Source organism: Aptenodytes patagonicus, chromosome 8, assembly GCF_965638725.1.
Source record: "Aptenodytes patagonicus chromosome 8, bAptPat1.pri.cur, whole genome shotgun sequence".
Taxonomy (NCBI): Eukaryota; Metazoa; Chordata; class Aves; order Sphenisciformes; family Spheniscidae; genus Aptenodytes; species Aptenodytes patagonicus.
Genome location: NC_134956.1, coordinates 10,949,844 through 10,975,173, shown reverse-complemented (window position 1 = coordinate 10,975,173; position 25,330 = coordinate 10,949,844). Strand labels below are relative to the sequence as shown.

At 39.7% G+C, this 25,330-nt stretch overlaps 1 protein-coding gene across 23 annotated transcripts in view; it reads right to left on the bottom strand.

Annotated features, from left to right (window-relative positions):
* SLMAP (sarcolemma associated protein) overlaps nucleotides 1–25,330 on the bottom strand; it is a 101,868-nt gene that overhangs the window by 48,997 nt on the left and 27,541 nt on the right. For 22 of the 23 annotated variants that reach the window (XM_076346316.1, XM_076346336.1, XM_076346319.1 and 19 more), the window contains exons 3-5: nucleotides 13,246–13,393; nucleotides 2,884–2,956; nucleotides 1,461–1,497 (exon numbers count right to left, since the gene is read on the bottom strand). In XM_076346316.1, coding sequence (XP_076202431.1) covers nucleotides 1,461–1,497; nucleotides 2,884–2,956; nucleotides 13,246–13,393 — 258 coding nt within the window. Of the gene's footprint in view, nucleotides 1–1,460; nucleotides 1,498–2,883; nucleotides 2,957–13,245; nucleotides 13,394–25,048; nucleotides 25,132–25,330 lie in introns of those variants that run through there. The other variant, XM_076346333.1, reaches the window with a different exon arrangement.

Here is a 25,330-nt window from a genome sequence, read left to right as displayed (position 1 = left end):
AAGAGAATTTAAGAATCGAAATTTTTTTTGATTTTTCATGAAACTCAAATAATGCAAAATTCATCATTTAAATCTAGTCACGAAGGTAAACTTAAGATTATCTAATAATGGCATTTTCAATCATTTATTGTTTTGCTGTTTATTCTTTGTTTTATCATAGAACTTCCCAACTCTGGACTGAGACCCCACTGTGTTAACGTCTTTACGAGTTCTTGAACCACCAACACAAAGAGTTTAAGGCTTTTGTTTCAGTTGAGATTAAACTGACAAAAAAGAAACAAGGTGCACAAAGGCGAAGCCATTCAACCCAAGGACAAACAGAAATCAGGGGCTTCCAGAACTGAAAATAAAGTCTCTCATATTCCAATTCAATGTCATCGCCACACACACATTTCAATCACAAGTTTCCTGTTAACCTACTAGCCATCATCTTTATCATTCCCCTTTACAAGTAACTATTCCAGATTTGAGGAATGCCTGTATTATCTTTAATCATAACCAAAATGGTTCTGGACTTGGAGGGAAGAAGGGCATTGTTTTTGGGGGGGAGGGGTTGGCAAATTGATGTATTTACTAATTCTTGTACGCTCTTCCTACACTGACATAATTTTGAAGCTGTTTTTCACACAGTTATACCTGCAGTCCCTCCTCAGAATTTCTGCCCTTGCCCTGGATTCAAGCTACATATGTTTTGAAACCTCAACTTAAATGCAAAGTCTATGAACTCCTTGGGCTGCTGACTTCACAAATAAGTTTCCTTAGTTTCTCGAAATTTTGTTCTTCACGTTTAAAACTCTGATTCAAACCTATTTAAGTTAATTCTTCTTTTTAGAGGCTAGAGAGATGATCAGTTCCTGATCGCTTGTCTCAAGGGTGTATCTATTAACAGCTTTTATACAAGTCCCCCACATTATCAAAATTGAGTTTAAAAATTACACTAGACATTACTGACTCCATGACTTTACAGTGAGCAACTCTGGCTATACAAGAGGAGCAGAGAGGTCTGGTCTCAATCTTCCTTTGGAACATGCCAGACACACTTTCCAGGCTGTGCAGTGCAGCTTGTCCTCCATAAAAAAACAAGATACAAGGACAACAGACCTCATCCAAACACCAAATCAAATCAAACAGATCACGTATCAAATTATGCAATACCCAAGACCTGCTAGTCAGCCAACCCGTACCTGGAAATTTAACCATCTTAGCATAAATGTTTTTTTTTTTCCTAAGCCATGTTTCAGATGCCATACTGTAAGAAGTCAAGCTACCTTAAAATATACACTGCAATACTGCATTACCTTCTCTACCTTAAATGTCACTCAAAATATTAAACTAGGTAAAAACAGGTAGTGGAAAACATATCTAAATGTAACGGGACTTTACCATTTCTTCATCTTTATAACAAGTCAGAAAACAGCACATGGCTGAATAAGGCAGAAAACAGCAAATTACTGAATTACCTTGTCAACAGGACTTGGTAATGGAGCATGGATAACACTAAAAAAAAAAAATAATTTAAAAAGTGAACACAAAGTGCAGAATAGCAGTTCAAGTATCTAGAAGACCCCTAGTAGTGTGCATTTAATCAAGATGCTTTGTATTTTTAAGTTTATTCTTCAGATAAAAATGAAGACTTAACATACAAACGTGCAAAACTAGTTAATACTATGCTGAGTGATGCTTTCAAAGTTATAGAACTATTTTCAAATTATAAATCCAAGGTCTATTCTAAAAACTCTCTTTACCAACTTTTATTTCAGTAGTTACATAATATTTGAGGTTTTTTAAAAACTGATTTATTAAGATTTAAACCACTTTACATGCACAAAACAATAGATATGAAAAGACAGTGGATATACTACTCTCGTTTACAAATTCAACAAACTGAGTAAAATAATATTTGGTAACACAGAATTTTGTACACTTTCACTAGAGCAAATGTTATACTTGCACATTTTCATCAGAAATAAAAATTTAACACCATACCTTTCTACTATTTCTTATTAGGACACGCAATTAAATGGAAAATTACCCATAACAGTTTATTTCGACTTAACTTCCCAGAAGCAAAGACACCCTAAAGCTTCATGCAAATATTTCTGGATACTAGTGACAAAAGAATATTTAAATAAACAATCAAAAATATACAACTGCTGAGGATAGAAGATGATTAAAATTATGTCATTTGCAACTGGCACTCAGTTACTGCAAACAAAACGTTTGCATTTTTTGTTTCTACTGCTCTTTGAAATTTTCTCCAGAATGTGCACATATACACAGAAAACCCTCTCAATATTCATCTGAGTTTCCAAACATTATTCCATCCAACATATTTTATGATTTTTTTTTCCTCATGCCAGGCAAAGCTTTCTTTCATTGCGACACCAAATAACTGCACCACGAGACCCATTACTGTATTACTTATCTGAAGAATATAAACAGTGTTATGTGTACACACATAAAGACACCATCAACCTCACTTTAGTAGGGTCTATGTGCATTTAAAGGAGCAAAAATAATAATCCCAAATAAAAAAGGGAAGGAGAATGCTCGTTTGCTTTCTTTTGTCCTATATTCTTCTGTTTATAATACCTATTCTAGTACACTAAACCACAGAGAGCCAGAAAAGCCCAACTTGATCAGAACTTTTTAATTGTTTTATGGAACTTTTATATTCTTTCGTAGTTGTCTTAATTTCTAAAAGCAACAAGCAAATGAGATTTCTTTTTTAGAATGCCTGCAAAAGAACCATGCTCTCAGTCATTTTCTTTGCATGATCACAGAAAAAGAAACTGTTCCTATGCTGATTTGAAACAATATTCATCAAATCCTCATTATACAGTAGTTTAATTTTGCTACACACGAATAGATACTTATTCTTACTCTGATCGCAATCGAGCTTCCATTCCATCTGGAAGAAACAGTTTGATTGTGGAGACTATACATCCATGGGTAACTGAAAAGAAACAAATACTAAGTCATCATGATTCGTTACTATTCAATTATAAGTTGAATGGTTAATGTTATAGTAACCAAGCGAACTGCCTTAAGAAACTCTGAGGCAGGCAAACAAGAAGAGGCATGAATGCCTTCAAGCACCAGTGCCTGGGTCTGCATTCTCCGACCTCCTTTGGAGGCAGGAAACTATCATTAGTGTCATGGTTTAACCCCAGATGGCAGCTAAGCACCACACAGTTGCTTGCCCACTCCCCCCCCCGGGTGGGATGGGGGAGAGAATCGGAAGGGTAGAAGTGAGAAAACTCGTGGGTTGAGATAAAGACAGTTTAATAGGTAAAGGAAAAGCTGCACGCGCAAGCAAAGCAAAACAAGGAATTCATTCACCACTTCCCATGGGCAGGCAGGTGTTCAGCCATCCCCAGGAAAGCAGGGCTCCATCACACCTAATGGTGACTTGGGAAGACAAACACCATCACTCCAAACATCCCCCCCTTCCTCCTTCTTCCCCCAGCTTTTACTGCTGAGCATGACGTCCTATGGTGTGGGATATCCCTTGGGTCAGTTGGGGTCAGCTGTCCTGGCTGTGCCCCCTCCCAGCTTCTTGTGCCCCCCCAGCCTGCTCGCTGGTGGGGTGGGGTGAGGAGCAGAAATGGCCTTGACTCTGTGTCAGCACTGCTCAGCAGTAACTAAAACATCCCTGTGTTATCAACACTATTTTCAGCACAAATCCAAAACAGAGCCCCATACTAGCTGCTATGAAGAAAATTAACTCTATCCCAGCCAAAATCAGTACAATTAGAAACTTGAAGAGGTTATGCTGTGCACTTAGCTCTAGCTGTGCAGCAGTTAAAGTTCCAATTCTTCCACATGCAGCAATGCCTGCAAGATGTCTTTACTGCAGCAAGTTAACTGTATGTTTTGATCTTAAAATGAGGAAAAAAGAATGCCTCTTAGCTGTGCTAGGTAACGGGAATGCAGAAGTATAAACAAAATAACGAGCTACCTTTTTGACAAGATTCCTATGAGCATACCCAGGGACTTAAAAGGTAACATATCCAATTTGTGTCATCAGACACTCACTTCAACATCTGGAACTTGCCAAGTGATGGTTATTTACAAACACAAGGATCAAAAAGGGAACGCAGAGGAAGAGTATAGGAACCACCGAGAAGTACATCCTCTTGAACGGTATGAGCGGCATCATCCAAGACAATACACCTCTATTTTGGTATGCTTGTAGTACACATCTAATGCACAGCCCTAGACAAGTGGCCTCATTTCAGAAGAAGAAAGCTTGCTTCTCCAAGACTAAATTCAAGATTCTTTGAACTCAAGAAAGATCCTAAGGAATAAGAGGAGCAAATGCAACAATATTTGATTCTTACATCAAGTTCAACCTCTCTTCACAATGTTTCCCAAAAATGTTACTGATACCATTTTCAATGACATTGCAAACAGTCAAATTATGTCTGGTGTTTGTTTGTTTTAGTTTTTTTCTTGTATGGTTCTGTGATTTGGGAAGTAAAAATTCTTTCCAGATACATGGAAAGACAGACAGACGATGTTCCTGAAAATAATACCTCAAGCTAGATACAAATAAGTATATGGTCATCTATCATCTGCCACTATACCTAAAGCACCCACCAACATCCAAAGACAAATAGCTGCTCTACTTTCATGGTTATTAATATCAGCAAAACAGTTAATCTGTCTTGGGGGGGGGGGGAGGACAATGGGTGTTTTAGGACAACGGCAGTACTCCAGGGAAACGAGACAGGTCTTTGAGGAAGCTACCTCAATAGAATCTAAAAATACAGGAGAAATGATCCAACTAAACAGAGTTGTTCTTAACCTTTATTCAGTGCTAAAAGCTAATGCTTTGGACAAGTATCCTCTTTGCTACAGAACCTTGTTTTTTCACGCTGACCTGGTAAAGTATTAAATTTACATGCCAGCGAAGAACAGCCAGGACCTCATTCTCAAAACAGATTAATCTATGGGTATTAGGGTCTTTTTTGGCTTTAGACTTTGGTCCCCAGAATTCACAAATCTGTTCTTGCAAAAACATTAAAAAAATACATTAGCAATATTAGCTGTAGCATGTAATATTCAGACAGCTTTCATAATGAAGAATCTTTCCTTTAAGGCATAAAGAGGAAATTAGTGATTTCAAGAAGAAAGTATTACGGTTTCTGAAATTAAAGACCAACAGACAGATTTACCTTTGGGTCATGTATCAGGTGGATCTGGTGTGACATTATGTAATTCTGAAGTTTTTCCATCAGCACTCAGACTGAAAAAAAAAAATCTCCTAAAAGCTGCAGGAGCTTTATTTGTGTAAAAAATTCAGAAATAAAGGGGATTTAGCAGAGGGTCTCAAATAGACAGTGACCGTGAAAAGATACCAATCATTTTGATAGGTTTATAAACTAAAAATAATTTAAAAAAAAGAAAAAAAACCCTGCACTCTGTCCTTTAGCTATCAGTTCATTATAACTAAAAGAATAATGAGAAAGCCTAAGGGAAAAGTAAAGCAACATATAAAACATTATTATAGTGATGACTGGACAGGATAGGCGTGAATTTAAACAATTACCACTATATTATTCCTTTTCTATATTATTCCTTTTGGGGAATAATTAAAAAAAAAAAAAAAAGCAGTAAAGCAACCTCTGGTTGCCAAATGGGATTGAGAAAATTCTTCTCAAACTAAAACATATTCCCTCCTCTCCCCACGTCCCAGATGGCGCGCCAGGCACTCACCTCCGGGCGGCTGGCAAGGGGATCACGAAGCGCTGCCGGGGGCCGGCGCTTCCCCGCCGCAGCTCGCCGCGCAGCGCGGACAGACGCTCGGGCAGGGGGCGAAGCTGCGGCGCCAGGGCGCCGCCGCCAGAGGGCGCCCCAGGGCGGCAGCCGCCCGCGGGGGCACGGCCGCGCTACCGGCGAGGGGCCCGGGGCCCCGGCCTTCTGCCTCCCGACTACCTCATCCACAGCCAACCACAAATAAAGTAAAACCACCCTATTCCTGCTCAATTTGCTCTGCGAAACTTTAGTCACAAACTTGCTGCATCATTCTGAAACACCTAACTGTCACACGCTTCACCGCACAACTCCAAAAAACCACCGAGAGTTGCCCTGAACCCTGATGAGGGGTTTACACTGCAAAGGAGCATAAAAATGGGAATAAGGAAGTAAGTTTTGCTTGTCTCAAAATTTTTGCTTCACAGAGAGACAATTTGCAAATGATGCCCTCATTTTTATGTTCACTTGTTAATGTGGTAACACTAGCCATGGCAATAATCAAAACAGCGCTAAGAAACAGCCTCTCTTATTCCCCTTTGAGAGTTCTACGTATTTGAGAAGCAGCACGCACTGGGCTTCCTTATCTGCACAGGCTTTTTCAAGCACCGCGTGAAAGAAAAGATGTATTAAAAGGAAGAGTCCAAACTTGACCAGAAAAAAGTGCATAAACTGTATTTGAACTAAATCACCTGGTATTATTTGACCCTACTTGAAAGTCTGCTGCCCCTTTCCATGTGGGGAAGTCACCACTAGTTAACTCTAGGAATGCTCTGGCACTGCCTAGGAAATTTAGGAAGTGCTAAAAGAACACAAACCACACTGACACAAAGAAAGGCACGGCAAGATGGTAAGTACTGTATTAGGGAGAGGGAAACGAGCAGGCCTGTGCACTCATTAGTAATATAACAAGTGGACAAATATGGAAGCAGGAGGGTTGGTAACATTTCTCTCAGGCCTGTTAATGACTTCAGCTCAGCAGCAGAAAGCAGAGGAATCCGTGCTCATGTAAAATATTCTGAAAAATCACATACTGAACGTGCCACTATTTTAATGAACCGAATCAAGATCGTATTTGCAAGGAAATTACTTACTAAAACACAGCCTGAACAATAAAATAAAAAGAAATGTGTTCTGGCAATATTTACACAAATCAGAATTTACACAGGCAAGTAAACTCTGCCTATCCTGTCATTACCTTATAATTACGCACAGCAAAATGCTGGTGTCTTGAGCAAGTAAGGCATTATGTAAATACCAGAATGCAAAATGGTTTTAATGGGAATCACTAATTTAAAAACTACTCTCATGTCTGTTTCATTACTAGATTAACAGTAACATCTAAGATTACCGAAATGAACTGGTGAAAAAATTGTGCTTATACGCATTCCAATTGCATTCATGGGTAAACACTAACTGTGATGCAGCTGTTTCATGCCCCAGCATGATGATACAATCTTCATTCATTGCTTGGGAGAGCATGAAGAGGGAGGAAAGCAAACTTAGAATCATAGAATCATTGAGGTTGGAAAAGACCTCTAAGATCATCGAGTCCAACTGTCGACCCAACACCACCATGTCCACTAAACCATGTCCCTAAGTGCCTCATCTACACATCTTTTAAATACCTCCAGGGATGGGGACTCAACCACTTCCCTGGGCAGCCTCTTCCAGTGTTTAACCACTCTTTCAGTAAAGATATTTTTCCTTACATCCAATCTAAACCTCCCCTGGCACAACTTGAGGCCATTTCCTCTCGTCCTATCGCTTGTTACTTGGGAGAAGAGACCGACACCCACCTCGCTACAACCTCCTTTCAGGGAGTTGTAAAGAACGATAAGGTCTCCCCTCAGCCTCCTTTTCTCCAGGCTAAACAACCCCAGTTCCCTCAGCCGCTCCTCAGAAGACTTTTTCTCCAGACCCTTCACCAGCTTCGTTGCCCTTCTCTGGACATGCTCCAGCACCTCAACGTCCTTCTTGTAGTGAGGGGCCCAAAACTGAACACAGTATTCGAGGTGCGGCCTCACCAGGGCCGAGTACAGGGGCACGATCACTTCCCTACTCCTGCTGGCCACACTATTTCTGATACAGGCCAGGATACCATTGGCCTTCTTGGCCGCCTGGGCACACTGCTGGCTCATGTTCAGCCGGCTGTCAACCAGCACCCCCAGGTCCTTTTCCAACAGGCAGCTTTCCAGCCACTCTTCCCCAAGCCTGTAGCGCTGCATGGGGTTGTTGTGACCCAAGTGCAGGACCCGGCACTTGGCCTTGTTGAACCTCATACAACTGGCCTGGGCCCATCGATCCAGCCTGTCCAGGTCCCTCTGCAGAGCCTTCCTACCCTCGAGCAGATCAACACTCCCGCCCAACTTGGTGTCGTCTGCAAACTTACTGAGGGTGCACTCAATCCCCTCATCCAGATCATCGTTAAAGATATTGAACAAGACCGGCCCCAAAACCGAGCCCTGGGGAACACCACTCGTGACCGGCCACCAACTGGATGTAACTCCATTCACCACAACTCTCTGGGCCCGGCCAACTTGTACGCTCTTCCTCATTAGCTAGCTCAACACATTCATCAGTAACATGAGTACAGTTCCTATGTTAAGAGCTAGAAAAGAGAAGGAAGGCTGCACAACCTGATCACTCATTACACAAATGCCAGGCTGCTGGGATCATGTTCCTAAAACTAACGTAAAACAATTGGGAAGAACTACTACTAGCAAGAATTTGTTTACGATGAACTTTCCACAAACTTTCACATGAACTAATTGCAGATAATTGCTGATAAAAACAAGTGAACTCCAATTTTTCTTCCAACTAAATCTTAAAATAAAAATTGTCTAAATACACATGAAGAAATTCAGCTTCTTTTAGCAAGGACAACATCTTGTCAAATGAATAGTTCCAGGCTCATTAGATGTAATGTATTCCTTTGATTTATTCCATGTATACTGCTAGTATTCATAAATATTTGCAATCACTTTACATGAAAGGAACTCCAGGCAGCAAGACAGCTTCATCAGGGGCTCAACTTAAATGCCTCTATGCAAACGCACGTAGCATGGGGAATAAACAAGAGGAGTTGGAGATGTGTGCATGCCTGCAGGGCTACGACCTTATTGGCTTCTCAAAGACGTGGTGGGTGGCTCCTATGACTGGAGTGTTGGGATGGAGGGATTCAGGCTCTTTAGGAAGGACAGGCTGGGGAGACGAGGAGGGGGTGTCGCCCTCTATGTCAATGACCAGCTGGAGTGCATGGAGCTCTGCCTGGGGATGGATGAGGAGCTGACCAAGAGCTTATGGGTCAGGATTAAAGGGAAGGCAGGGACAGGTGACTTTATAGTGGGGGTCTGCTACAGGCCACCTGACCAGGAAGACCAAGCGGATGAGGCCCTCTGTAGACAGACAGGAGCAGCCTCACGCTCACAAGCCCTGGTCCTCATGGGGGACTTCACCCACCCCGATATCTGTTGGAGGAACAACACGGCAGGGCATAAGCAATCCGGGAGGTTCCTGGAGTGCATCGATGATCACTTCCTTCTCCAAGTGGTAGAGGAGCCAACGAGGAGAGGTGCTATGCTGGACCTCGTTCTCACCAGCAAGGAGGGGCTGGTGGGGAGTGTGAAGCTCAAGGGCAGCCTGGGCTGCAGTGACCACGAAATGGTGGAGTTCAAGATCCTTAGGGCACCGAGGAGGGCGCACAGCAAGCTCACTACCCTGGACGTCAGGAGAGCAGACTTTGGCCTCCTCAGGGATCTGCTTGGCAGAGTGCCACGGGACAAAGTCCTGGAGGGAAGAGGGGCCCAAGAAAGCTGGGTAATCTTCAAGGGTCACCTCCTTCAAGCTCAGGAGCGATGCATCCCAACAAAGAGGAAGTTGGGCAAAAACGCCAGGAGGCCTGCATGGATGAACAAGGAGCTCCTGGACAAACTCAAACACAAAAAGGAAGCCTACAGAGGGTGGAAGCAAGGACAGGTAGCCTGGGAGGAACACAGAGAAATTGTCCGAGCAGCCAGGGATCAGGTTAGGAAAGCCAAAGCCCCGACAGAATTAAATCTGGCCAGGGACGTCAAGGGCAACAAGAAAAGATTCTATAGGTACGTCGGGGATAAAAGGAAGACAAGGGAAAATGTGGGCCCTCTCTGGAACGAAACAGGAGACCTGGTTACCCGGGACATGGAGAAGGTGGAGGTACTCAATGGCTTTTTTCCCCTCGGTCTTCACCAGCAAGTGCTTGAGCCTCGCCACCCAAGCCACAGAAGGCAAAGGCGGGGACTGGGAGAATGAAGAGCCGCCCACTGTGGGAGAACATCAGGTTCGAGACCATCTAAGGCACCTGAAGGTGCACAAGTCCATGGGACCCGATGAGATCCATCCGCGGGTCTTGAAGGAACTGGCAGATGAAGTTGCTAAGCCACTATCCATCGTATTTGAGAAGTCGTGGCAGTCTGGTGATGTTCCCACTGACTGGAAAAGGGGAAACATAACCCCCACTTTTAAACAGGGAGAAAAGGAAGACCCGGGGAACTACAGGCCAGTCAGTCTCACCTCTGTGCCTGGGAAGATCATGGAGCAGATCCTCCCAGAAGCTATGCTAAGGCACATGGAGGACAGGGAGGTGATTCGAGACAGCCAGCATGGCTTCACCAAGGGCAAGTCCTGCCTGACTAACCTAGTGGCCTTCTAGGATGGAGCGACTACATCAGTGGACACGGGAAGGGCTACAGATGTCGTCTGTCTGGACCTCTGTAAGGCCTTTGACACGGTCCCCCACAACCTCCCTCTCTCTAAACTGGAGAGGTATGGATTTGATGGGTGGACTGTCCGGTGGGTGAGGAATTGGTTAGATGGTTGCATCCAGAGGGTAGTGGTCAACAGCTCAATGTCCAGATGGAGAGTGGTGACAAGTGGCATCCCGCAGGGGTCCGTATTGGGACCGGTTCTGTTTAATATCTTCATCAATGGCATAGACAGTGGGATCGAGTACACCCTCTGCAGCAAGTTTGCAGATGACACCAAGCTGAGTGGTGCGGTCGACACGCCAGAGGGATGGGATGCCATCCAGAGGGACCTGGACAAGCTCGAGAAGTGGGCCCCCGTGAACCTCATGAGGTTCAACAAGGCCAAGTGCAAGGTCCTGCACCTGGGTCGGGGCAACCCCCGGGATCACTACAGGCTGGGGGATGAAGGGATTGAGAGCAGCCCTGCCGAGAAGGACTTGGGGGTACTGGTGGATGAAAAGCTGGACATGAGCCAGCAACGTGCGCTCACAGCCCAGAAGGCCAATCGTATCCTGGGCTGCATCCAAAGAAGCGTGGCCAGCAGGTCAAGGGAGGGGATTCTGCCCCTCTACTCTGCTCTGGTGAGACCCCACCTGCAGTACTGCGTCCAGCTCTGGAGCCCTCAGCATAAGACCTGTTGGAGCAGGTCCAGAGGAGGGCCATGAAAATGATCAGGGGGATGGAACACCTCTCCTATGAAGAAAGGCTGAGAGAGTTGGGGTTATTCAGCCTGGAGAAGAGAAGGCTTCGGGGAGACCTTCTTGCAGCCTATCAGTACTTAAGGGGGGCTTATAAAAAAGATGGCGGCAGAGTTTTTAGCAGGGCCTGTTGCGACAGGACAAGGGGAAATGGCTTTAAACTAAAGGGGGTTAGATTCAGACTAGATATAAGGAAGACATTTTTTACACTGAGGGTGGTGAAACACTGGCCCAGGTTGCCCAGCGAAATGGTGGATGCCCCATCCCTGGAAACATTCAAGGTCAGGTTGGACGGGGCTCTGAGCAACCTGATCTAGTTGAAGATGTCCCTGCCCATAGCATGGGGGGTTGGACTAGATGACCTTTAGAGGTTCCTTCCAACCCAAACTATTCTGCGATTCTATGAAATAACATTTTAAGTGACTCCCAGAGAATTCCAACTAGACATCTGGGAGTTAAATCTTCGCAACATCATTTTTGAGAAAAGTAAAACAATGTAATGTGACCTTCACTACCTTGAATCACTCAAAAATACTATAGCTTCAGAAGCTCTCCATGACAAAATACTTAACCACCTCCATTGCTTAACAACGTTTTCTTTAAAGATGTATTCATTAACCTTCGTCCGATACTTCAGACTGAGAACTATAAAACTTACCTGGCTAAAGATGGATAGAATTTGTGAGTAACGGAGCAGCCTTCATATTTTTGTTTACTTAATGCCCTTTAAAAATTCTACTTTTGTACTATGGGTTTGTTTGTTGGGTTTTAGGGGGTTTGGTTTGGGGGGGGGGTTGGTTTGTTTGGGGTTTTATGTTTGTTTTTTTTAAAAGAACTTTTCCATCAGCATTTAAATTTAACATTATTCTTTCATTTCATTCTTTCCTAATATACCCCTCTTTAAGAATAAGCTCTATGAAGGGCTTGTTCAGAAAAGCAGTAAAGTGGAAGAGCAGCAATGGCAGTTCTGCCGTTTTATTGCCAAATCTGTGTGTTACTGGATTAGGATTCTTCAGAACATGGCCCCAACTTCAATGCTTACAGAGAGGAACAGACCCACCAGGTAACTTTTAAAAGTCTTGACAATATTGATTACAATCTAATAATTCACATACAGACAAGTCTTCAGAAAGAGAAAGAAATGACTCCTGAAAAACTGTACATAAATGCAAAAGAAAAGAGACAGAGGCTGCATTTTTATTGATTAACCCAGATATATAGCTATTACCATAATAAAAGATCTCTTGAGCATGTATACTGGCAAGAGGACAGCAAGAAAACCAAACCAAACAAAAATCCCATCACCTCATTTTTCAGCTAGCAACGTTTTTCTATCCTCATTTTAAAATACCTGCAGAAACCAAAACCAGTAGCAGTCACAGAAGGAAAAAGTAGATATCTTGACAAGAATTACATTAGCCTGTTCCAAACTCATGCCGAGTACTTTACCAAGAAATGCAGTTTCATACTTCTGCCACATTATTAGCTGAAACTTACAGTTCATAGACTTGACAGAAAGGTGGTTACAAAAATAAAATTAAAAAAAAACCAAAAAATCCCACACAGCACACGCACACGTGCCCATGCTGCACTTTTAAAATTGCTGTTAGTCAATTTAAGTGAGGCAATAGCTAAACATGTGGTCCCCATTGAGCCTCCTTTCCTGGATCCGCATTTCCACTACACACACTAGCACCCATACAGCCACAGAAGAAGGTTGGCCATGGAAGCAACCCAGTTAAAGTCTAGTTGGCAGGTGAGGTGGGTGGATAGACTCAGTGTTTTCAGCAGATCAGTTTCTTGATTCAGTTTACCGCATGGCCACAGGACTCACTGCCAGCACAAAGGAGGGAAGAGGTAAAAAAAAACACAACCCAAAACTATTTTCTTACAACAGGAATACCATTTACTCTTAAAGATTGGATTATAATAAGATGTTCTAAATAAATACACTTGGGGGGAAAAAAAAACCAACAAAACAACCAAGAAATGATCTATACCCTTACCTTTCCGCGTGTTCTCCGTCACATCTACACCAAACTGGATGATGTCACCTGACATAATTTCACATGGTGGGCTTTCCTCAGATCCTCTACTCAGTCTCTGACTATTAATAAAGGTACCATTACTACTTTTAGTGTCTTGAAGATAGAACTGTAAAAACAAACAAAAAGAATAGTAAAGTGTCTGGAAAAAACAAAACAAGTATGATGAAACATAAGCTCCAGTAAAATTTTATTTGCTATAAAATACAGCTTCACCTCCCAGTGTAGAAGAGGACGAGTGTATCAAACTCAACACAGGATGCAACACCTTCACATTATCAAGAAATATTTGTATTCGATTTTTAGTTGTTTAACATATGATTGAATTCTAGCACATAGACTATGCAAATAATTGCTACAAACCGCACAACCTACTGCCTGCACGGAAAGGATCAGACATTGTTAGCATCAACACCTTTTGCCACACATATGTAAGAATTTATATTTATGTTGGTCAACACACAAAAATTCTAACTGCTCATACATTTAAGGTACTGGTGTTCCATGACAGAAACAGGCTGCAGGGAAGACTAGCACTGAGGGCACGAAGAAAAGCTTTGGCAGAAGACAGAATTCAGGAATTGTAATTAAGACCATGGTGAAACTAAGGAAAAAAAAATTAGGATACTTCTACCTCTCAGCGATACTAGTTCACAGCATTAAGTTAATCTCAAGATTGCTGCATCATCAAGTACCTTTGTAAATATCCATTTGTAGAGTTAATTAGATTTTAATAGCAACTTATTGAATCTGAAACTGCTTATGACACAAGACTTCTAGTCAAAACTGCTGCATCTGAGAAGAGGTTACACGTGAGTCACCTGGCAGAAGATCAGAGTCACTGGCTGAGACCCGATGAGGAGACAGCATGAAAGAGGGGACTGGAATGTTACTAACCAGGCAGGTGTAACTACTGAAATGAGTCACTTCCAGTAGTTCAAGATGACAATAGTTATCACAGGAACCTGATGGGATGGTAGAAATCCCTGCCTTCTTGCACTCATAAGGAATCTCATCAAGTCTTAAAGCAAGCATAAGGCTGGGGGAGAGATGTGGCCTTCAGAGAAATGAATGTATTCCCATGTTTTTCCTATAAAAGCAACTGACGATTTTTTTCAGGATTCCATGCAAACTTTTCCATGCTTTTATTTGCCTTTATTACCACACTCCTCAAAAAAAGTGATATATAGCTCAAAATAATAAGCGTCGAGGGAAAAGGTGAGTTTAAAATTGAGTGAGAGACCAGCACTAGGACTCTTCAGATCTCATATTGGAAAATGACACCAAGCACGTGTATCTTACATGCTCGTCCTGAGTAGCACAAAGCAGTGCCCCTAACCTGAAAGCTTAAGTGCCACTGGGTCCAGAAGATGGGACTCAATACAGTAATCAAGGGGAATGCCAGCACAGGAAAGCTCAGCTAGGTGTACGTAATGACAGAATGAAAAGCAGCACATGAAAGATTTTTTTTCCAAGATAGGCCTTTGATCTTAAATTGAAGAAAAAGAAAATAATCAGTCATATGTACATAAAGATGAAGGGTAAACACAAATTATGGACAGATCAAGAAATTATGGCTGCATTCACTGCATTAACAATCAGACCCACCCTACTCTAAATAATACTCCATATATTATGAAATACTATATAATAATGTAATAGCATATAATATAGCTTTTATAACAGTTATAAGTTTAAAAGCCAATCAAATTAATTAGCTTGTTAATTGACTAATCTTAAAGTACCAAACTCTTCAGTGCAGAGATAATTATTTTTGTACTTCCTGTTTGTTTTCAGTTATTCTGCTCCATTTGAAAATCCTTCTGTTATGACAAAGTGAGTCACAAGCAAGGAGAAACAAACATGCTTGTGCTTATTGGTTTTTCCCCACCCTTTTCTTTCCTATGCATAATATCTGCCTTTTATCCCTCCAACTTTTTGATTAATCACTGCCCCTTGTAAACACACTTCTGCAGAATCTGCAGATGGGGCACAGACAAGATAGCACAGGGAAATACAAGAGTGACCACAGGAAAGGAAGTGCAACAGAGCATCAGCAACACAAAACTTACAAAATACCAGTAGACTCTCAAAATTCAAACTGCAAAAAAAGATCTGTAAACAAGTGGCCATAGAAAATACACATTAAATTTAATGTTATTAAATTGATGTCCATTTAACCGTATGCTGTTGAATTTCATTATGTAAATTTTAGAAAAGTGATGCTCTTAAAGTCTTTACAAACAGAATTAAAATACTCTCCTCTTCCTGCATCTAGTAAAGAAATAAGTAAAACCAACAGCATGTTAATAAGCTGATGTCTAAGTAGAAACGTACTGACTTCGACTTCGCAAAAGGGATTCAGTCATCATGTCTTTAATGTAGCAATCGGTCAGCAACCCACAGCACTGGTCCGTTTCATGTAGCAAATTCAAATGTTATTTCCATACTAGTTTTCACTAGTTCAAATTATCTTAAAGGTCTATCCGTTCGTCACTTTTGTATCATTACTAAAAGTTATCTCTAGAAAACAAAATTAAGCGCAAGCCCTGAAACAAACACCTGTAGAGAATAACTACTATTTATGGTAGTATACTGGTATTTAATATACTATTAGTTATGCAGTATCCTTGGTGGGTTCTCCAATTTCCAAAACAAAGCCTTTTACACAGCAGCTACGTAATACAGTGCCTTCTGTGAAACCAGCACCATTTGTTCTTCCTGCTTTCCAGAACAAACCAACAAACTTCAGCAGCAGTGCCAGGTTTAAGAGTAACTATACATCTTTCCCTTTCCCGATGCTCATTGCTGAGCTGCACCACCACCTCTTTAGTTGTACTGGCTCAAGCATTTGTTTAGTCACTGCAAACCAGTTTTGAGAGCTGATGCAAGTTATATGAGGAGGTGCTTAAGCCGGTACCGCCAGAAAAAAGGGCAGCATATACTGACCTAATTACACTTGCTTTTATAATTCACACTTCCCTTCAGATCAAACTAAAGTCCCAGCCCTTTTAAAGTCCCTTTTAAAGTCCCCAGCCTCATATTAACAACTAGTCCAATTTAGAGCAGAGAGGGATGGCTCACGAACATTCAAAACACCTCAGCTTTTGAGGACTAAAAGAATTATCACAACCTTAATTCAGATCACAACTATATATAGTTTGAGTGGTAGCTTTCCCTCTTTCTTAAAATACAAGGTAACATACAACTATTTAAGAAATTTACTCTCCAGTATCGTAACACGTTCTCAGATAGAAAAAGAAATCCCAGCCCGCATTTCCTCCTTAGTAATTTATGTTCTTGTGATAGTTTGCATCCTCTCTCATTTATAACCCATTAACTCAGTTAACTGCAGACATCCTACCATGCTGCTTCCACAAGATTTCTGGAGACTTTAGAATAAAGTCAAACTTGCAGTTCATCAGTACACTTAATCTTCTCCTGTACAGTCCATCTTCTCTAGAAACTACATTAAGGAAGTTTCAAAAAAAACTACATATTTTTGTTTCCATGTTTTACAAGGAATTATGTATTAATTTTACAAACTTAGTATTTATCATATTTCCAGTTAATATTCAGTTTTGCAAATTGAACAAAAGAACCTCCTCTGCTTTGACCTGTGGTGTATAAAAATCACATTCCATTTAAGTTCCATTGCTTTCTAGGTCAATGACTCAGAAGAGTACCACAACTTGCTAAATCAGTCTACATTTTACTTTCATGCAGTTAGATAGCACTACAATTTTTACCCCTGTAACAAATTCCTAGTATTTCCTGATTAACGAAATAGAAAATTTCTTCCACAGATATCCCAGATTATAATACATTAAACTTATGCACATACAATATATGAATCCTAGCTGATATTAGGAAGTTACAAAATTGCTATGCTCCAGAAGGACCAATTTTAACTTCACACCTATGATAAGTAAGTAGACTGTTTTCTTCAAAGAAATAAAAACAAGTAACAACAACAACAACAAAAAACATTCTGCTTAATGATTACTACTCTAACATCTACCAAGAGGTAGGCTGAAGATAACTCCTTACTTAGCCTGACAAGTAAGAAAGCCACAAAGTGTTTTGTTTCCCAAGCCATATGCAGTTCTGGTATAGGATGAGGCACTTCTGAAGGATCTCAGAGAAGACAAAGGATGGGCTCAGAGATGCCCAGAAAATCTTGAAAAGAAAGCACACTTTTTCAGTGATTTAATCACCTGGATTTAATTACAGTACAACACAAGGGTAGAACAAGCAACTGACAAGCTTTTGGTTTAATATCTTATTACAAGACTTGCTTTTAGCACCGCTTTTTTCATCTTTATCTTGATGATATACAGTATGTCTCAATATGTGGCATTATTTCACCGAGGCTCAAACTAGAAATTTAACATGAAGTTCTAGAATTAGCCTAAAATATAGCCAAAAGCATCATTGAAAATGAACTTTTAATTAACTTCCTAGTTTAACATTTTAGCTTTCTCAGAACAAAATTAAAATCTCAAAATAACAGCAGTGCATAATAATCAATCACACACTCAAAGGCCAAAGATATCAGAGACCTTTCTGTTGCACAACTGTTCATTACAAGATAAAGATGGAGAGTAAGTGCTCCACATACAGAACAACAGAAAAAAAAATGTTTAAAGAGTAAGTGCTCTATTAATGACTTCTTAACTGTTTAAATAGTGTTTTTTCAAATACTCTTATGGCCTAACTACCCTAAGTACAATACAATGAACAAAAGAACCTCAGGTCTCTTCTAGGGTAGAACTGTACCAGTACTGCAGTAAGGCAGTAAATCAAGAATGGTGATCAAGACAGACTCACAAAAATTTGCTATCACTATGCATAGCCGTCCTTTTTCATTTTAAGAACACATTACTGCTACTCCATCTAACCCAGCTTGAAACTGCAGTTCAGGACAATTACAATGAGAATTACAGTGAGGAGAATTACTGGAGAACTGAGACAGTTTGTCAGCAGAGATGCGAGATTCACTCCATGAAGAGGAACAAATTTTACATCTAAAAATGCAGACATAGACCACAGCATATATTTAAACGTTTCAGCCTCATTCCATAGCTGAATTAATAATTAAGCAAATAATAAGCACCAAAATGTAGGTCATTGCCTCTTTTACAGAAAGTCAATCACTAATTTTATTCATTCAATGTATTTTCACTGCCTAAACAACTAACATAGAAACAGAATCCCAATTTCAGGACCTCCTAGTTTACCATTCTTTTCCTCATCTCTTATTTTCTGTGTGAAAGAAGTATACACAACTCCCACGTGCATCAGAGCCCTGTTATACAGGCTTTGAGGCATTAGTTTAAACCAGAAGAATTTAAATTAGTTCATCAAAAACTGAACTATAGCCACTAAGGAGATGGCAACTTCATTTTTGCCATGTTTACTACCACAAAGGGGCAGCAGGGCTGTCAGCTAGAGCAATTAAGCCATAAAATGCCGCAGTTAAGATGGCATTCTTCCCCTACTCATGCTACAAACTAAATGATCAACCATTAAACAACTAATGCCGGCATTACAAATGCACCCCCTGAGTACTAAAGCTAATACTCAAATGCAGCAAGTAAATAGGGATCTAAAAATTGGAATATTTGCCCTAAAGTAATAGTTCAGTCCAAAATTGGACTGAGTAGTACAACTATGTTTGTCTACTTGTTTCACACTGAGTATTCTACTAGAAGACGAAGTACATGGGCTTTGCACAATCTGAATTGTGCACAAAGTTTTTAAAATAATATATAATGGGGTCAAACCAAGATGGCCAACATTTATCATGCTGCAGCCAGACAGCTTTTTCTCCCATACAATTAAAAGATTACTTTATCTTCCTTGAAGTGTTAACACTGAGTATTTTCTCATTTTGGGAGCAGCACTTCTGCTAGCAGAGTACACTGTGCAAACCACACTGAATTCCAGGTCGCTCCTTTGGCTGTAAGATAGAGACGTTCAAATGCTAAATTATCTCCAGATTCAATTGATTGAGTTCCTCATTCTGGTCTGCTTAGACACATCCTAAATTCCTTTCCTCTCACTTGCCTAACTCCACCCACCTATCAAGGAAGTAGAAGTATTTGTCTCCATAAGCAAGCATAATTCACAGGGTGGGGTACATCAAGTAAAATTGCTTTTCTATTTAGTCTTATATTTCTTAAACACATGGACCTAATAGCTCTTTGCTTGCTAAACACCAGCTCCTTCAACTTAGAAACAAAACTAGTGCACTAACTTTTGAGTTCTTAGTAAATCTCCTTTTTAAAATTACTCTAGCTACCTGAGGCGGGCACAGGCTGTGAAACTAAAAGTGACCAGCTCTGAAAGGTTTTTCCAATCAGATTGAACAAACTGAAGGAGTGGCAGACAGCTATTCAGGGACCGTAAGTATTGAGGGTCCCCAGAGAGAACCACAACTTGCTAGTAGTTTTCAGTAACTTCTTTGGAAAATAAACTTAACCACTCTTTCTATGCAGTAAATAAGAAAAAAGGAAAAAGTGAACCTTCATTGACATAGCACTGGACAAAAAAAATATTCACCCTAAACTTCCAACTGAAAGTGTAAGCCTAATCTAAATCCAGCTACTCTGATGAAAAAGATGAAAATCCTCAGCTACACCCAGGAATTCAGTGCTATGCTTCCAAACCTGCCAGTAGCTCCAAGGGGCAGGAAGGAGAGGACAGCAGTGAATGTGCACTTCTGCTGACCAAGTTGTTCAGTGTTTGTTTACACCTTGGAGTTTTGTTGACTGTACTGCCAGGACAACCCTGCCAGTTGCTCATACCTGTTGTCACGCAAAATAAACTGTGGCAATAAAAGCAGTTTTGTACCAGCGTAACTGAATCTGGGTATAAACAGTTCAGCCTTTTCTGGATGTATTTGAAGTGCTGTAAAGTATTAATCCCTCTGCTGCTTGCTGTGTCCTGATAGTTCAAGTGCTTTGACATTCACTACAGGCCCTGTCATTCAGCTTAACTTTTGGCTGAGATAACTCAGCAGACTTTGGCTGAAAAGGACACGGGGCTATGATGGGGAAGGGAAGACAGGGTGGATTTGTGGGGAGGCGGCGGAACCACCTTAGGTAGAGGAGCAATGCCAAACACCAAGAGGCACTAACAGCTTAAACTGTGCACAAAACATATGTTTGCACACAACCTTGAGTTGCTCTAGTAAGTTCCTTGGTAGCAAAATGTCATCTTCCTCAACAAAACAGAGCAAACATTTCCAGGTGTGTTGTACCTGCAAACATTTCAGCACAGACCTTTCTTTTGACATACTACATTGCAATACTTATCCTAACCTGTTTGTTCTACAGATACACCTATCAGAATTCTAAATAATGGCATATTGAAAACATTTACAAAATAGAAAAACATAAATGACAGCATGTTTGCAGGGTTAATAACATCTCAAACCTGTTGTGCCCATTAGGCAAAAGCATTTACTTTCTAAACCACTATTCAAACCCCACATTTGCTAGTAGTTCTAACTGAACTTACTGGTCTGAAGGTGAAAAGCTCAGGAGTCAAGGTTACTATATTAGTCAATAGCCCTATACTATTCTTCAATATTTGCAGTTATCCACATAATCTACTTTACATCAGGAAAATTCAGAAACAGGATATCAGACATTTACTTTAAAAGGATTTTTAAATTTGTATGAGGAAGTGGTCATTATTAACAGAAAGGCTACTAAAAAGACTAAGCAATACTTTTTAATTATTCAGTTTTAGAACAAGCTATGCAGAGCTTAAAAGCATTCTATTTAAACGGTTTGGGCTATTTATTATCAAATAAAATTCTCAAGCTGTACTGTTGCATTTCTCAAAGTAATTCATATTAGAGAGACTGGCAGAAGATGGCTAAAAGTTTAAGTTTAGGAACTCAAACTATATCACAATCCAAGTTCTCTAGTTCGTAACAGAAGCAAAAACCCATGGTCACAATTTAAAGCTTGTGGAGATATATAAAAGAATGAGCATGAAGATCTCTACTGCTTATCTCCAAAAATTTGCTGTAGTCATGCATTGTTGCCCTCAACTTCAAACCATAGTCCCACACACCTTTCACAATCACTATACCATTCAAGACAGGTCTTCAATTCACATGTGGTAATGGACAAAAGAAATGAGGCAGCTGAAGCCACCATCCTAGTTATCTACTCCTTACCCATCACAGAAAGCAAAGTTGGCTTAATGGCAGGGACAGCTGAAAAATTCAGCATGGTTTCAGAATTCCTACCATTTTCAGTTTGCTTAATTTGGTTGGTATATAACAATGACCTGGGCTAAAAATGAGCATACTTCAGAAGCTGCTTCCTAAGCCACATACTCACACCTCCCGCAGCAGCAGCAGCATCATTCAAGAAGAGAACAGCAGAGAGCAGGCTGATTTACAGTGTCAACCATCTGATTTCTGTCAACTGCTATACATCAGAATCTTAAGACCTTAAAGTACATTTCACAACCAGAATTTGGATTTCTCTGTCTGAAGTTGGAGTAAATTAAGAAAACCATGATGACCTACATCATCTTTGCTTTCATAAAATACAGGTACACAAACTGCATTACAACTCCTAGAACCCCCAACATCCCAATGATCAGTACAGAACTGTACAAACATCACTAACCCGCTTTCAGATTTCATTTATTTACTTTAGCTCTAAAAGGAACTATCAGCACTCCCAACACCTAGAACAACAAAACTTCTGGAAAAAATATAGTAGTATTATGGTGATGGTAATTTATATGGAAAAAATTCTTTCATATGAGATGATCATCATAGGATACCAACATTAAAGTAACAGCTTATACTGAAAACAATGCTTTTATTCTATGTGCATTCATCCAAAACTTTGCACAAAAGGTGCCCAAGTCCTGCCTTTTTTTTTTTTTTTTTTTTTAAACAAAAAAACCCTGGAACCAACATGAATAGAAACATGATCCAAAAGGATGGTTCCCCTTGGTAACCTATTTGCCCTCACCCTCCTCTGGCAGGACTGGTGGCATTCAAGTAACCTCACAAACTCTATTTTCTAGAAACAACAATTTGTAACCTAACTTGACAGTTAACTCCTCCCAATAATCACATTCTGTAATGGCAAAATACAGTAAAACACCTAGTCACAGAAGAACAAGTCCTGACCACTCTCTATTACACAGTAACACCTCATTCCTCAAAATTCTGTAATAAGTACATTCATGTAGAAGATTCACGCTGAAGGATATGACCTGAAGCAATCCTAGGCATGGCACGCAATATTAATTTCTTTTACTGAATAAAGTTTTCTGAATAAAGTTTTCTGTGGTAAACAGAAGGTGTGGAATTAAAGTAGTTCAAAAAGGTAAAAGTTACTCATGAGTAAAAGTTACTATCCATAGGTTATTCAAATAATCCAGAAAGGCATTCACTGTCAAAAGGAGCAGGATGACAAGATACTCCCCCAAAACCCCCAAGATAAAATGTTTTACCACAAAATGTGACAACACCATGCAAAAATAGATCTCTCTCCACATCAATGTCACTAGTTTTGATACAAAAGTCTATTTTTACAAAGAAGAGATCTAGAGGAAGAGTTCTAATTAACAAGTAATTTGGTTTATATATAGCTGACTGACTTGCTACAGTAAGACATCTGTCACCATAGTTACTAATTACTACTCTTTAGAATACCTCTTTTACTTAACTTTTGTCCTCACAGTTCACAAGAATTCCTGAAAATCAGCCTTCTGCTACAAATGCTGGATGGTTTCAGGACAATTAGAAAAAAAATTATATTTATTCTCTTCACAGCTGAATCAAAGTCTGTCTCTTCACATATGCCATGCTTTAAAACTTCCTTTTGTAAGTAAATCACAAAATAGATTAAGGACATTAACAGCCTCAGAAAAGGAGATGCAACTCCATTCTGAATATAGACAAAGCAGAAAAGTTTCCTACAAAAAAAATTCCCCAACTCAGTACTATTTATAACAAATTTTCTTGAGGAAAACAAAAAATGATCTGAATTTTCATCCTACATGAAAATTCTCAAGTCGAGTTTTCATTCTATATGAAATTCTCATCCTGAGGATGCTGAGAGATTAAGGTATATTACTGCTTTAAGTGCTAAGCTAAAATATATTAACAATAAAATGCAATCAAGGGAAAGATTCCTGAGAAATAATTACTCACACATGGTCCCAAGATGCTCAAATTGACTCATTAGAATACAAAGGCAATATAATGAAGACACTTACTTTGTATTACTGCTGTCACAGATGACAATATCTTACACAACATACAAAGACTTTGAAAAAAATTTTCTGCCCCATATTAAAAACCTGGCAAGTGTCATGGACTCATAAAAACAGTAAAAAAAAAAGATAAAAAACAGGTTTCTAGAAGGATATTGTACTTGTTGCAAAGTTGTTCTGCTCTATTTCATTAAAGAAGCTCAGTCTCTTGTTAACGCAAGCCATTTATACAGCTACGTATCAGGTATCACTGTGATACTAGTGATTACTTTGTATAATTTACATCAACTTCTATCACCACGTCAAACATTTACCCTGGGGAAAACATATGGGCAAGGTGACTTTCTGAGGTTTCTCTTAAAGTTACTGTGTTCTCTATATTAATCAATTACGGAAATATACTGCAACTTAATATGGCTTCAAAATAAAGAAAAGAAACAAAACACCTTAATAGGCCATTACCCAGAAATCCAGGCTTCTTCAGGATAATCACTTAAGATAATAACTTCTAAGTTTAAAATATTGCTGAAAGACTCATCAATCCTGATGCCCTTTCATGAATACTTTCCTCCAAAACTAGACTGAACACTAAATACTATTGTTTACTGTAATATATTTAATGAGAGTTTGGCAATGTGACATACTCAAATTTTGCAATAACAAAAGTAAACATTATCTTGAAGCGTACAAAATCCCAAAGACTGTATTTGTAGGATGCAAGTGTCCAGATTAAAAAAATAAAGAATTATGAGCTCTGCAAAGAGCAGGTTCCCATATATAACTAATTTCTCTTCAAATGTATGTTCCTAAAAGGTTGGCAATTTATCATTGCAATTTACTCTTACCTTCAAGCGGCAAAAGCACCTGTACTAAAATTCTGCACTAGGGAAAAATGCTGAGACTATCCAGAGAACTAAAATTTTTATTCTTAAATTCACAATCAAGAAGAAGAGGTTAAACTTGACAGTTACATTCTTTGACCAACTTTATAAAGTGCAAGATAAAAATAAACTGTGGTCTTGACTCCAACTACAGCAATGAAAAGTACAACATAAAAAGGGAGATTTATCATGTTTGGACATAGCTTTGCCCTAATTTAAGACCAGAGGTAAGGCATAAATCTCTCCTGGTCTTTAGATTTTAAGAGACTAACCTTATTAAAACCTTGCATAAATAAAAAATAAAACCAAAGATCTACAACACCTACTAAAATAAACTCTAAACTGTTTTAGTGGGAAAACATTGGAGAATAGGCAGAATTGACAGAAAAGCAGAAGACAAATGAAAAACAAATGTTTAAAAAAAAGGAAATCTTGAAATACTATCAGGATCTGGCACAGTAAATACTTAGAAAGAAAAATACAACAGTAACATTATGCATTGTTTCTGCTTCCTCAAAAACCTTGAATTAACGAGGTAACTAAGTGATTAGCAAAAAATTAACTGAAATTGAAATTTTCCTTAAGAAATTTGCATTACTAAACTTCTATCAGCAAACAATTACCTTTTTCATTTGCAAGCAAATTGGAGAAAAACCACAACACCAGATGAAGAGCCAAAAGAAAAGATCTACTTATATGAAAGCAAAAAGTATGAGGCAGCTCATTAGTTTATCAGGAAACTCCAGCTCTCAACCACAATCCCAGACATTTCAAGGCAGGTGCAGTACTGCAAAAGCTGCTTAACGATCTTGCTACACACTGCTAAGTTTCTCCAATTAGTTAATCATTACATCTAACTGTAATGATTTACTCCTTGCAAAGAAAAATCTCTTCTCACATGTTCA